This window comes from Capricornis sumatraensis, chromosome X (assembly GCF_032405125.1).
Source record: "Capricornis sumatraensis isolate serow.1 chromosome X, serow.2, whole genome shotgun sequence".
NCBI classification, from domain to species: domain Eukaryota; kingdom Metazoa; phylum Chordata; class Mammalia; order Artiodactyla; family Bovidae; genus Capricornis; species Capricornis sumatraensis.
The window spans coordinates 91408658-91422614 of NC_091092.1; the positions used below are offsets into that span (position 1 = coordinate 91408658).

Consider the following 13957-nt stretch of genomic DNA (forward strand, 5'->3'; position numbering starts at 1 on the left):
GACAGAGGAGCCTGGCAATCTACAGTCCATGGACTAATAGAGTCAGACACAAATACTTACATGAACTGTTTTGTTGATTATAACCAGGCCTCTTGCTGGACTCATTTAAGCTCTAATAACTTTGATTCTCTTGGTTTAGCAAAATAGTTTCTCTTCAACAGCTGTACCTTGTTTCCTGCCTTATGGAAATGGTTAGAACTTACAGAACTGTGTTGGTGATAACTGACCACTTTATGCTTGCAGTGTGATGTTGGCTGTTAGTCTGAGGCTACCTTATCAAGGTAGTATCTTTACCTTTAAAAGTTACAATCTACTGTCACAAGTTTTTTCTCTTTTGACACCGAGATGATGAATATCACACCATAAACATATCCAAAAGACAAACCATACTCAGTCACATTAGGTTATTGTGGTATGTCATTGAGTTAGAGTCACTTATTTCCTCCAGGATTATTCCGTCTGTACTCCCAACTTCCACACCCAACTCCCAACCCTTGCGTCCCTTTCAAATTTAAATGGTCAGTTTTATTTTACTTTGATTTTTTTTAGAACCGATTCCTAAGTATATTGATCAGTTCTACTATATTTCTGCTCATCCACTCATTTTAAAGCCCTGCTGGACTCCCAGCCTCATCTCAGGCCACTATTCCTCACTCAAGCCTTGCCCTAGCAACGGAACTCCTGCTGTGTTGACCCTGATTACCCTCTCCTCCTTAATTTTCACTCTCACACAGCCTTATGATTCAACCCAAGTACCACCACCAACAGAAAGCCTTTCCTGATCTCCCAGGCTAGACCAGATACTTCTGCTCTGCTCTGTGTACCCAGAGATCCCCCTTCCAACATCTGGACACAGAATCTGTCTCCTCCTCTTGACTAGAAGCTCAATAGGAGGGTGGAGAGTTGGAGGGTGGAGGGTTGGAGGGTGGAGGGTTGATTCATCTGTCCTCTCAGTAGTCACGAGGGCCAGGAACAGGACAGTGTGAATGTTGGAAGGGAAGAAAAAAAAAAGACTAGTAGCTATCTGCATCAAGACCAAGGGATCAGGTTAAGAACACACACACTACTGCTTTCCTAGATCCACACTCTGGGACATGGTCAAGGGGAAAATTTTTAAGAAGCAGAGCCTTAGAGAATGAGAAAAACCACACAAAGCCAGTACCACTGAGTTTACTAAACTTTTATTACTTTTATCTTTGAAGGCTGGAACCATCAAAGTTCTTAGATCAACTTTAAGTGATGGATGGAGTAAAAAAAACCCACAAGAGACTATTGGTCGATCTGTGAACAGATCTGACAAGAAAATGCAAAACAAAACCAAAAAGGATGCAAAGACTGTTCTGGGGAGCCAGTCAAATTATTTATTAAAACTTGTTAAAAGTAAACTAAAACATTAATAAATCAAATAAAAATTTTAAACTGAGCTCCAGACTTGAAACTACAAAGGCTCGGGATATAGAACCTTCGGTTGGGTTGAGAGAATTCTCTTAAAACCTGCTGATTTGTTCCCCTAGAGCAAGGCAGTGCTTTGTTCTTAGCTACAAATCTCTAACACCATCACCACTCCCAAGTGTAGATGCCATTCTGAAAAAGATCCCCTCAGTTCCTGATGACCCTGAAGGAGGAGGATGCACCAGTGTGGTAACAGAAATGGCTTTCTGGAGAGTCCATTTGGATTTTTTCTCCAGCCATCTAGCATGTGTTCAAGAGGTGCTTATTTCTTTTTAAACTTGAAAAAAACTCCATTGTGAAAAGTGAGTTATGAAGAGTGCTCTTTATTTGAAACCTCCACAACACAGACGCCAATCTTGTCTCGCATTGAATCATTAGCTGTGCACATCAACACATTCCAAGCACAAATTAAGAATTGCAAACAGAACAAAAAAATATATATATATATAATTTTTTCCCCTATCCAAAGGTTTCAAGTCTCAATGCAGCAAATCCTTCTGAACACAGAATCTGAGGAGCACACGGTTCAAACAGTTGGGACAAACGGGTCCCTGTAAAGGCTACTGCCTTTTTAACACATGGGGTGGGGGATCATGGACGGCATGGAATGGGGAGAGGAGGTGAGGAAAAGGGAGCCGGTAGAGAGGATGAGCAGCAAAGGGGGAACGGGTATGCGCTGGGGCAGCTGGGACACACACATGGTGAGTTGGTGGATTTCATTTATTGGTTTTTGACATTTCTTTCTGGTTCTTTTTTGTTTTCGTTTCCCCCTTTACCAGGTCCAACAATGGTAAAAAAAAAACCCTACAGTAGTGGGTGTGGCCCTTTTAGGCCAGCCCAAAGCCTTCAGAGCACTCCTGGATGGCCAATAGTAGCATGTGGCGGAGCTTCTCAAAGCTCTCATAGGCAGGCAGGTCCAGCTGATTAAAACTAGGCAAAGAAGACACATCAATTCGTGACAAAAGACGATAACCAAATCCCTGTGTTCCCATGGTGCCCACCTGATTTCTGCCTGCACACTCCCAATCTTGTCCTAGCCTTGTCTGTCCTCAAATCTGGCCCTACTACTGGCTACCAGGCACCTAAAATATAACCTGACCCTATCACTCCTCCTTAAATACCATAGCCCAACCATGGTATAAATACCACCTCCCAAATACCATACCCCTTGGAGCCCGAAAGCTCCAAGGAGGCATGCAGGGTCACTGGTCACCTGTGCTGAGCTCTTTAGCATTCTGCCCCCCTGCAACTTCTTGCTCTGACCATGCTGAGCCCTGGAATACACCTTGTTTTCACAGGGCAGTTTTCACCTGCAATGTCTCCCCAGCCCCACTGTGAATCTGGGTCAGCTTCTCATCTCAAACACTGTCATCTCCACAAAAACCAGCAAACTGTGAGCTACCCGTAGGTTCAGGGTAGCTGGCGCTAGATTTGGGTCCTTGACTACTCCTGACCATGGTAAGGGCACAGAAGTGGCAAATATGCAAGTTAAATTCAAACGCTGAAAAGAACAAACCTTTCCTCTTACCATGTGTGAGCTGAAGGCAGGCGGTCTGTGGACCTGTCATCTCGATGGATTTGAAACTTCTGAATGCCATTCATGCCTTCAAGGGCAGCAAAACCTTGCAGGGGCACCTTGGAAGTACCTGTGACAAACTGGAGGAACTTGGCACGGTCAGCTTGATCGAAAGAACGCAATGCTCTCCAGAACCACTGGATCTATAGGAATGAACACAAGAAGACAGCATTAGGTAGAGAGCTCCTGGAAGAAAGGGGGATGGGATATGCAATGTTAGGCAAGTCCCTTCTGTGGGACAGGTTTCAGTTCTTCCATTCACATGATGACATCACCTGAAAACTGAAACTCCAGAACAGTGAAAAGTTAGGTTCAGGTAAGCTACCACTCAAAACCCCCCTCCCCTAACAGTCCCAGTTTATTTGGTTGTCATACAAACTAACACTGCTTAAGGATACAGGGAGGGATGCCAGCATCAGCTCACCTGAATAGAGTTGGACTGGTACTTGTGATATTCAGTGTTAGATTTCAAATCGTCAATGTCGATTGTGGGCAGTCCTGATATGAGCAGCTCTAACTCTTGCTCAGTGAAGATTGAAATGAGGCGCTTTGGAATGATCTCATAGAAACCTTCTAAGAAAGCCGCCAGCTGTTTGCGGATGGCTCCTGGGGAAAGAACCAACAAGCCATGTGGCATCTGAACTTGCACAGCTGTCAGAGGTCAGAGATCCCTAATCCAGCAGGATGCTGACTGATTTGCCTACCTCACCCTTGTATGAGGGTGGACGAAGGGGAATATTTTTTGGTCAGGTTTTTGGACTCCTTTTATGCAAGGCATTTGTGGCTGGCATAGGGGAAAAGAAGAAACAATGTCTGTGTAATGAGTGAGGCCTAACTTTGTCCCATATTGAACAGCTAGGGGGTCTAAGGGACATTTCTCCTACCTGTCATTCTCATCTGGCACACCAGGTGTACATATTCCTTCTTATTTTCCTCTGTTACCAAGATGTTGGCCCCATTGGGTTTGAGGTCACGAACTTCACAGACTCCAAACTCTTGGACCTAGAATACCCAAAATACCAATAATATGAATCAGGCTTGGTCTAGGATGGGACTTACATATACCTGGAAGCACACCCTGAACTCTCTGCTGTATCCTGGGCAAAGAAATGAAGCAAGGTCATAAAAAAAGTGACTTTTCTCATGAGCTCATGAATCCCTAAATGGAAAAGGCCAAGGGTTTAGTCCTAAAACATACTGTCAATAGTAAAAGGGAAAAGGGCATGGATAATATAACGTAATACAAAAAAAAATCTTTATGTAAAGCAATTTTGGGGAAGTGTAACAGTGAGATTTTTTTGTTTTTCATCTATCTATATTTGCACAATTTTTCTACAATGAAGTACCTTTGGGAAAGATGAATAGTGTACTATTTTTTTTTTTCAAAATATAGGGGAAACTAGTATTGTTTTACAAATTCTGGTTTTTCTATTTGTGCTGTCTCTTGCAAATACTCACTGCTCTCTGACAGATAGGGAATGGGGCACAAGATTTTAAGACATCAAGATGCTTCCTTAGAAATATTAAGAGATTATCCAATGTCAGTTCAAGAACAATCCCATAATGGGGTTTCCTAAACCAGTTGGGGTATGTGACAGTCAGGATCTCCTGACCTACCTCAGTGCTGAAGGTGAGATCATAGCCTAATGTGGATACATCATTTTCCAGCAGATAAACCAGACCCTGGTAGAAGTGGTAGTCTTCACTCTCCATATCTGTATATCTAGATAAACACAAATAGGGCCATGGATTGGGGTGGCAGAGAGGCAGCTTAGGGATGGGGCACAAGGACCAGATTTCCAGGACTGAGGACAGTCCCAGGGTTGTGCCACATCCTTACCTGACAGACTTGCCCAAAATGTGTTTGTAGAAGGACCGAGTAAAGTAGCACTCCAGGAGGCGGTTGTCATACACAGCTTTGGCCACGATGCGTCCAACAAACTTGAAGTAGCTGAGGTGGTTGGGGTTGCAGTGGGAAGATGGATTGATGGTGTATGTGACCCGATCACCAGGTGAGGTACGGAACAAGGCATACATAGGGTTAAACATCTCCCGAGAGATGATCATATACCACTCCCGGAGGAGCCCTCCAGCATCCTGCCCTTCTTCTCCTTCAAATACTATATACCTGTTTAAGAGAGCAGAAACAGGGATGTGCAGAAAGCCCAGGACAAATCCAATCTTCTGCACAGCATGACCTGAGTGAGTGACTGAGTGAAGCAGTAGCTGGGGAGTGCAGAGTCCGAGGACAGTGGTAAATGCAGAGTGCCAGGAGAGCCCAGAAGAGAGGTGGGGATCTGGGACAGAAAAGGGCATCACTGATGGAAGAGATGTTCTGAAGTGTCAGTAAAGGCTCACTGATATCCCAGGAAACACTAATAGGAAAGATATAAAGACCTAATAAGGCCTTTAAACAGGGAGGAGTCATCAAGTGGTATCAAAGAGAGCTGAGCTGAGTTTGATGTCTATTATGATTTGGTGGTGGAAGAGTAGGATTCAGTCTGTCTTGGAAGCTTCTCTGAATTCCTGTGTGATGACATGGCTAGTGAGTCCATGCCACAAGGGGAGGGAGGAATCAAGTTCCTGAGTTCAAGAGCATCATCAAACGACTTCAACAGGTCTATCATCTCACTGGCTCCCATGACACATGATACTGCAAACTGCCAATCTCCTCTAGGTGGCGTCAGAATCACCAGGGAGTGATTACCAATTTGGTGGGGAGTCACTCTTGCAAGTGTGGTCTCCCTCAACCCAGGGTACCATTTGCTCAGCAGGCTTCCTGTTCCTAGTGTAACAATGGAGAAAAGCTCTTTGTGAAGCCATCAGGTGTACCTTTGTAAATTCCACAGACTCCTATCTGTATAGGAATTGTTGGGTAGCTCAGCCCAAGGGCCAGCTAGCCAACAGAAGACCAGTTTCATGAGACTGGGCAGAGAATAACGACAGCTCAGTGAGAGCTCGATTCCTCTTAGGAATTCCTACCAGGGAAGGCAAGCACCTCTCTAAGTTCCCCTGAACATCTGGGCCCCAAGTAAGCCTTCACTACCAAGTAGGAAGGGTCAGAACCACGCCATCCTGTTTTACTCTCTGCTCTGGGTTCTTACAATCGATTCTTCATTTCTTCAGGCGATTTCCGGTGCAGCTCACGATAGGAGTCTTCAAAGACATGGTCACGACGAACGTGCACAGCCATGTCTTCTTTCCGGAGTCCCTCATCCAAACGCTCCAGCTCTTGGCGGAAATATCTTGGGAGGTAGGAAAGAAAGGAAAATAAGATTGGGATGGCAGAGCAAATTTCTGTTTGCCTGATTAGGATTAAGACCCACAGTGATGTTCTCCTCATCCTCCAGACACTTTGACCTCTGCTCGCCACCTTTTTTTTTTTTCCTGGGGAAATGCCCAGTATCCTTTGGAGAAGAGAATGGCAACCCAATCCAGTATTCTTGCCTTCAGAATCCCATGGACAGAGGAGCCTGGTGGGCTACAGTCCATGGAATGCAAAGAGTTAGACATGACTGAGTGACTAACACTACTACTACTACTGGAAAAGGCAGGCCATTCACTGCCAACTCTAAATTTCCCCCGTGTCCATCAAATAAGGGCCCACAGACATTATGGCATGGAATTTCTGCAACAAGCAGGTAAGCATGTGTAGGTGCACAGAAAGGAAGAGAAGAGTAAAAAATGACAGGAGTGTTGTGGAGGCCTTCTCAACCCTTCCAAGCCCTGCTGTAAATATACTATGGCTACCTGCATCTCCTGTATTACCCCGAAGGATAGACAGGGATTTTAGAATTCATGTGGTTAAACAAAGGCTTGCACTTCTCTGATGAAAGAACAGAGTCTAGGTTGAAGAGCACCAAGGGATATTTAGGGACAGTGGCACTTGGTGGCAAAGATGAGTCTCTTCCCCCTGCTTAGCACCATTCCAATCCAAGGGCTGGCACCGAGGAAAACATTTTTTTCTGGAAACATCATCCCCAGAGGATGTTTGGCTCCTTTTTGGGAGGGGAGATACTATTTAGAAAGCCCCCCCACCCCCAACATCCAGGGCACATACTTGCGCTTGACATCAAAGTCGAGGACACGAATGTAGTCTACCAGGACAGCAAAAGGCCCATCAGCGAGGTGGGTGGTGGACTGCCGTAGGATCTGGTTTAACACAGTGCGATGAGTCTCTGAGGGGAGAAAGGACAGCAGGAATCAGCACATCATGGGTCATAGAAGAAGGGACGTAAGTCAATCAGTCAGCAACTCTTCCTTGTTTCAGGGAAAAAAAGTGTGGCACAAAGACTTCCAGACCCAGTCCCTAACTCATTAGCCTCACTTTCCAGTACACACACACACTCACCCTGCGAACCAGCTGACAACAAAATATATAAAATGACCCTGTAGAAAAATGAAGCCTTCTACATTTGGGGGCCTAAGAGTTCCCTGTACCTGCAAAGCGAAGAAACTTCTGTGTGTCAGGGGGCAGGCTTGAGGAGATGTGCATAGATGAGGGCTCCCGGGAGAAGAACGGGTCAAGGGAGGAAGGAGTGGCTGGGGTTAAAGGGGCAGGGGAGAGTGGAGGTGGCTCGTCCTTGATGTGTGCCAGCTGGCTCTCACGGGTGTCCCGGACAGGAGGCTTGCTCTCCCGCTCTGTTGCATGGACCAGAAAGAAGGCCTCGACAGCAGGTTGTAGCACTGGGGGTAGGAATGATACAGGACAGTGACATTTTACTTTATAAACTTCAACATATAAACCTCTTCCCCCTCAGAATCAAATTTTAAAACTACTAGATGAAAACTTGCAGGAGATACATAATAGTGCCACAGAGGAAGTCAGAGCTTCCAAAGAAAAATGGGATAGACAACCAGTTATAAAGATTCCCCTACACAGTAAAAGATAAGAGCTACCAAAAGAGAAAGCAAATCTTTTTTTCTGATAATGAAGTCAGAGAAAAAATCCTCTCCTTTGAACTCTTATGGAGACCTGAGGGAGAGGAGTAATCTGGAAGGAAGAAAATCAAGCTGGTAGAAAGGGCCCCAGAACAGATCAGCGGGCCTGGGCCGTCAGGCCACAACTTACCTAGCACCGCATGCTGGTCATGGGATTCCTCCAGTTCCTTTAGACACTCTCCCAGCATGTCCCACAGCTCATCCAAGTTCAGCTGCTCACTGAGCAGGGGTAACTCAGGTGGCCTTTCCTCCTTCTCCTTCTCCCCCTGTGGAGTTCCATCTGAGGCTAGACGGCACACAGAGGAGAGATTCAGGAAGCTTTTTCTTCATTCGGACCAAATGCATAGGCCATTATAAAGACCAAATAGATTGGTCCACTGGCCACTGAGTAACATCTGAAAGCAAGCTCTAGTCCTACACTGAATGGCATTTAAACGGAATAAAATTAATACAAGAAAAAGTTTGTCTAGTTGCACTAGATACTTTTCAAGTGCTCAATAGCTACATGGAGCTAATGGCTACTGCAGGAAAATTCTACCAGATAAGTGTTGGTCTCTTCATTGCCTTATCAGCTCCCAGAAGACCTATGGATTATTAAATGATCTTCTTGTTGTTCAGGCATGTCCGATTCTTTGCAACCCCATGGAATGCAGCACACCAGGCGTCCCTGTCCTTCACTATCTCCTGGCGTTTGCTCAACTCATGTCCCTTGAGTCGATGATGAGTCAATCATCTCATCCTGTTGCTCCCTTCTCCTCCTACCCTCAGTCTTTCCCCAGCATCAGGGTCTTTTCCAATTAAATGATCTAATATTTTTTTAAAAACCAGATGTCCTATGATGACACTATCCCACAGGAATCTGTTAAAAGGGTGCCCAAAAGCATTCTACATGAAATTAACCTTGAGAAATGCTGCTAATAATAGCATCCACTGTGTTCTAGACTGCTTTAAGTGTTACATATACACATTAACTCAGTCCTAACTAGGAACATCCTTACTTTAAATGAAGAAACTGAAAGAGATCCAAACACATGCTCTCTCCACACAGTATTGTCACAGTGTCTTAAAAAAAATATTTATTTTGGCCATTGTGGATCTTCATTGCTGTGTGGGCTTTTCTCTAGCTGTGGTGAGTGGGGGCTACTCTCTAGTTGTGATGGCTTCTCTTGTTGCAGAGCACGGGCTCTAGAGTGTGAGGGCTTCAGTAATTGCAGCACCCGGGCTCTAGAGCACCGCCTCAATAATTGAGGTGCATGGGCTTAGTTGCTCCATGGCATATGGGATCTTCCTGGATCAGGGATTGAACCCATGTCTCCTGCATTGGCAGGCAGATTCTTTACCACTAAGCCACCAGGGAGGCACCTGTTGGTTTATTTCGCTGGCCCATGTCTTCATTGTGGCATGTGGTGTCTTTTAGTTGTGGCATGAGAACTCTTTTAGTTGCGGCACATGGATCTTTATTTGTGGTATATGGGATCTAGTTCCCCAATCGGGGATTGAACCTGGGTCCCCTGCATTGGGAACACAATCTTAGCCACTGAACTACCAGGGAAGTCTCGATATCACATATTTCTACTATTATCAGAGGATATGCTCTGAGATATTTTAGCACTTTGAAATTTATTAAGCTAAAGTTCTGGGTATGGTTAATTTTGGTAAATGTTCCATATGCATTTCAAAAAGCTTATTGTTATTGGTAGTTGTTCAGATCTTTTATATCCTTAATCGCCCAGAGCATGTAGGATCTTCCTGGATCAGGGATTGAAGCTGTGTCCCCTGCATTGGCAGGTGGATTCTTTACCATGTAAGCATCAGGGAAGCCCCAGTTTCTTTATTACCGAAATTGCAGTGTGTGCTAGGATTCGCCAGTGAGGACCAGGTGGTGATGGTTAGTGATTTTAGTTGATTGGTATGCATCTATCAATATACAGAAACCAGGGTTCACTTAAACGAAAACACTGAGTTTATGTATGTTGAAAGCAGGGGATCAGGCACCCATTCCATTAAGATTGGCTCTCCCTTTTGTTGGGCTGGAAATAGAAAAGTAGTACTGACCAATGGACTGAGTATCTTGAGCACTGGGAGATGGCTGGTCCACATCCATGGGTGACTCCTCCCTTCGGACAGATGCCTCTGACTGGCTTGACTCCGACTGGATAAAAGGGAGACAAAGTCACATAAAGGGTGCAACTCTGTTTTCCTCAGGGATAGGCTAGAGGCTGTCCTACAATCTCTCACATATCATTAAGCTTGGAAAGAAGCCTCCCATATCTTCCCATATGGAAAGAAGTTTCTTTAGCTTTCCAGTACAAAAGAATGGCCTTCCCACCTCCTCTGCTTATCTTCCACCCTGAGCTAGCATGCTTTTCCACAGAGCTCCCTGGATGCCTGCCATTTGCCTCCATTCTATTCCAGGCCTGAGTCCAGTCAGGCACCAGGCTCCTGGACTTCAAGACTTCTAGGAACAGTGTGTGTATGTGTTTGTGTGTGTGTGTGTGTGTGTGTATAAAGCTCAGATGGGCAAAAGGTAGGTTTGCTCTTTGTTCCTTTTTGCTCACGAAAGAGGAAATAACAGGGGAATGAATTAATGCAATCTTTGATGGGTGGGATTGGCTTTTTAAACCAACAGGCCTCAAAATATCCTTATTTCTTGGATCTTGGGAAGGTAACTTGCATGTTGTATAAGGACAGGCAAACAATGAATGCCATAGTGTATATACATGATGCTAGGCTTTTCCTACAGTCACTCTATGCTGAGATCCTAACAATGAACTGGCTACCTAGGAACTGAAGGCTTCCTCCTAAAAGAGCCTGGGTGCCAAGGGAATATGAAGAATAGAGGCAGAGACCAGGGTGGAGAGACCAGCCATTGCCAGAAGAGGCTATGTGGGAAGTGTACCAAGCTTGGGAGACTTTCAAGGGCAGGATTCCTGATATTTCTCTGAGGCACTTGCATTGTTCCATGAAACTGAAAAATCTTTATCCTGTATCCCCTCAGGACCTAGACACTTAGCATTATGCAGTTTGCAAAAGCGCCACTATTGACTGGATAGCTGGGAGTGGGGTATGATGGCCAAGCTTTAAACCAAACCAAACCAATGAACAGTCAAGAAAGCACCAAGAGAAATTAACTGTTGTCCAGAAGCATTCATATAGCCAACTTAATGCAAAAGCATACAAGGTAAGGGCAATGAAATCCCACTGATGATATGGTGGGAGAGGGAGGAAAGACAAATGAATGAGGGGCCACAGGCATCATGCTAACCGTTGCTGCTTGTTGCTGTCTCCGCGCCCTCTGACCCTCACGTACCATTTGTATAATGGCATCAGCCTCAGCCTCCAGCTGCCGAACAGCTGCCTGGATGCTGCTAGCTGAGCCTAAACCGGAGGAACCTGGGAGAAAGAATAAAGAAGGTAAGATGTAACCTGTGGAAAGAGGGAATGCTCAATTTTCTGTGTCCCATCTCCTGAGCCACCACAAGCATCTTGCTGAGGTCTTTGAGCTTTATGCTCAGTTAGTCTCAGAGTGCTCACTGTCAGGCACCAAGAGCTACCATTACAGGTAAGGGCAGGGGACATGGGGCTAGGCAGATGGATGGTGGCAGGTGAGAGTTCTGTAGGACAGAGGGGAAGGATTTGGCAGGGCATAGCTGAAGTAACATGGCTACAATATTTTAGCCAGGAGTAATCAAGGAAGCAGAGAGGAGACAAACACAGTGGGTTAAATCTTGTTCACCAAAAGATCTGTCTCCAATTTCCTTGTCAGATTTCCAGGCCCTTTAATTCCCACTTGCCCTAGTGAAATTTCCTATGTAGACGGCTTGAGTGAAATACAGAATACAGCCACCAACATTTTAAGAAAGTATCATCACTTCCTTTAGAAAAGGTCAAACAGGAAGGAGACACGACATTAAGCCCTGCCCTCCTGGTTTCTTGTTTTTCCACCACCAAACCTGCCCCTCAACTGGACACCCCAGTTCCATACCTAGCCTGCCTGTCTGCTTGGCCTTCTTGTTAGCACGGCGTGTGTCATCCCGAAGCTGGATGATGACCTGCAGTACCCTCAAGAAGAACTTCTGGGTAGATGTCTTGGATGTCAACATGGACATAGAAGGCAGTTGGAGCTCCCGGCCACCCAGAGGCCGCTTCTGAGATGCCACGATTACCACATTCTCAGCCACGTCAAACCTGGATAGTGTAGAGGTGGCTCGCATATATTGAGAGCATCAAAGCATAAACACTTAGAACAAGCAGAGCTTTCTTGTGTCAACCAGAGGGTATGGAATTTCAGAAGAAAATCACACATGTAGGAAAAATAGGGCCTGTGCATATATAGGACAGAAACAAAACTGGCTCAGAGAGGAGGAAAAAAATAACTAGAAAATCAGGAAGAACCACTTTTCATAATGTCCCAACCCCAACTCCACAGCCAGATGGGCAGCTGCCACCTACCTGCTCTGCATTTTGCCTTTCAGCTTGGTGGTCTGTGGCTGTTCCTCAGGCAGGCCATCAGGGGAGAGGGTTTCACACTGGGCTCGCCGCTGCTGTTCCAGATTGTATTCCCGTAGCTCAGCCAGAAGAGTTCCTGGGGATGCAGAGAAGCCAGAAAGTGTTGACACTTCCCTACTGAAGCAGCTAAAAGCCAAAACTTTTCAAGAAACCTTCCCAGGCCGTCCTCTTTGCTCAGCTGTACTGAACTTGGGACTGTACAATAATTCTGCTCCATTCATTTTACGGTGTACTCATGGATCAGCTGCCCAAGGGCCACTGGTTTACCTGGCCTCAAGGATTTGCTGAATCTACATGAAATGCACCTCAGTGCAGAGGGGAAAAAGTATCTCTTTTGAAGCCTGTATACCTCTCAAACTTCTGAGGTTTTTGTGGTAGTCTCGGCAAATTACTTAACCTCTTTCCCAATTTGCTTTCCCATTTTAATAATGGGGACTAATATTGCCTAAACTCACAAGGCTGCTTCAAGAATTAGGAGATAACTATCTACAATAGTGCCTAGGCCACTGCCTGGCCTAAGGGTGCTGAATAAACTGGTGGCAGTCAAGAGGCCTCATCCAGAAGAACTTTGTAATTCTCATGCAGCAAAGAATACCCTATATAGTCTAACTGACTCCCATATCAACTCAGCTCCAGCGACATTTTTGAGAAAGAGATAACTACACAAGTAGCTCAGATCTAGGGAGATCTATGAGTGGGATGGAGGTGGGAGAGAACAAAGAGAGTCTCTATGCTGAAAGCAAATGTGACTCTACTCCTTGATTCATCATCTCTACACTACCCCAGGTTTTAGTTTTCTTCTTGGTAAAATGGGAAAAAGACCGAACTAGATGATTTACAAGTGTTCTTAGAATTTTTGTACCCTCAAAACTGCACAAAGGCAGAGGGTATTAATTCTCTCAGTTCCTAAGCCTGAAGGTAGTGTAGGTGCATCTCTCAGGTGGTGAACTGCCTCAGCAGGTTCATCATAGGGCTCTTATGAGCACCCAGATTGGGAAAGCAATGTTAGTCCTATGAGTGCTCATTTTCCTTCACTAAGGAACTGCTGTGTGCCAGGGATTGGGAATATAGAGAGAAGGCCAGCCTTGTTCTCAGAGAACAACTGAACAGGAAAACAGATCCTGACAACCTAGTGATATCAGTGCTGTGATAAAAGCATGCTTGGAAGCTGTGCTACAGATGTAGAGTGGATATGATTCAGCCTGGGGGTTCTGGAAGGCTTCCATAAACAGGTGACACCTAAGTGGAAGGTTTCAGAAAAACAGAGTGCTTTATTCTTATTATTACCTATCTGTTTACAAAGCGTATAACCCAGATGGCGGGCTCCATTCAGTAGCAACTTCAAAACAGTGTCCCGGGTCCCAGGGTCCCCCCGAGAGAGCTGCAGTAACACATTTGCTGCATCCTCTAGGCCTTCTTCAGAACACGAATGGGATGTCAACACCTGGGGGAAAAAGAAGGGAGATTGGGCAAGCCCCA

At 45.4% G+C, this 13957-nt stretch overlaps 1 protein-coding gene across 1 annotated transcript in view; it reads right to left on the reverse strand.

The window, feature by feature from the left end:
- Positions 1 to 1481: 1481 nt before the first annotated feature.
- The window catches only part of HUWE1 (HECT, UBA and WWE domain containing E3 ubiquitin protein ligase 1), a 119703-nt gene continuing 107227 nt past the window's right edge, over positions 1482 to 13957 (reverse strand). The window contains exons 67-81 of the mRNA XM_068962613.1: positions 13766 to 13922; positions 12422 to 12554; positions 11955 to 12157; positions 11235 to 11362; positions 10025 to 10121; positions 8100 to 8255; positions 7469 to 7714; positions 7089 to 7206; positions 6133 to 6273; positions 4869 to 5156; positions 4646 to 4751; positions 3913 to 4030; positions 3453 to 3634; positions 2981 to 3171; positions 1482 to 2382 (exon numbers count right to left, since the gene is read on the reverse strand). Of these exons, the coding sequence (XP_068818714.1) occupies positions 2280 to 2382; positions 2981 to 3171; positions 3453 to 3634; positions 3913 to 4030; positions 4646 to 4751; positions 4869 to 5156; positions 6133 to 6273; positions 7089 to 7206; positions 7469 to 7714; positions 8100 to 8255; positions 10025 to 10121; positions 11235 to 11362; positions 11955 to 12157; positions 12422 to 12554; positions 13766 to 13922 (2367 nt within the window). The 3' untranslated portion in view covers positions 1482 to 2279. The remainder of the gene's footprint in view (positions 2383 to 2980; positions 3172 to 3452; positions 3635 to 3912; positions 4031 to 4645; positions 4752 to 4868; positions 5157 to 6132; positions 6274 to 7088; positions 7207 to 7468; positions 7715 to 8099; positions 8256 to 10024; positions 10122 to 11234; positions 11363 to 11954; positions 12158 to 12421; positions 12555 to 13765; positions 13923 to 13957) is intronic.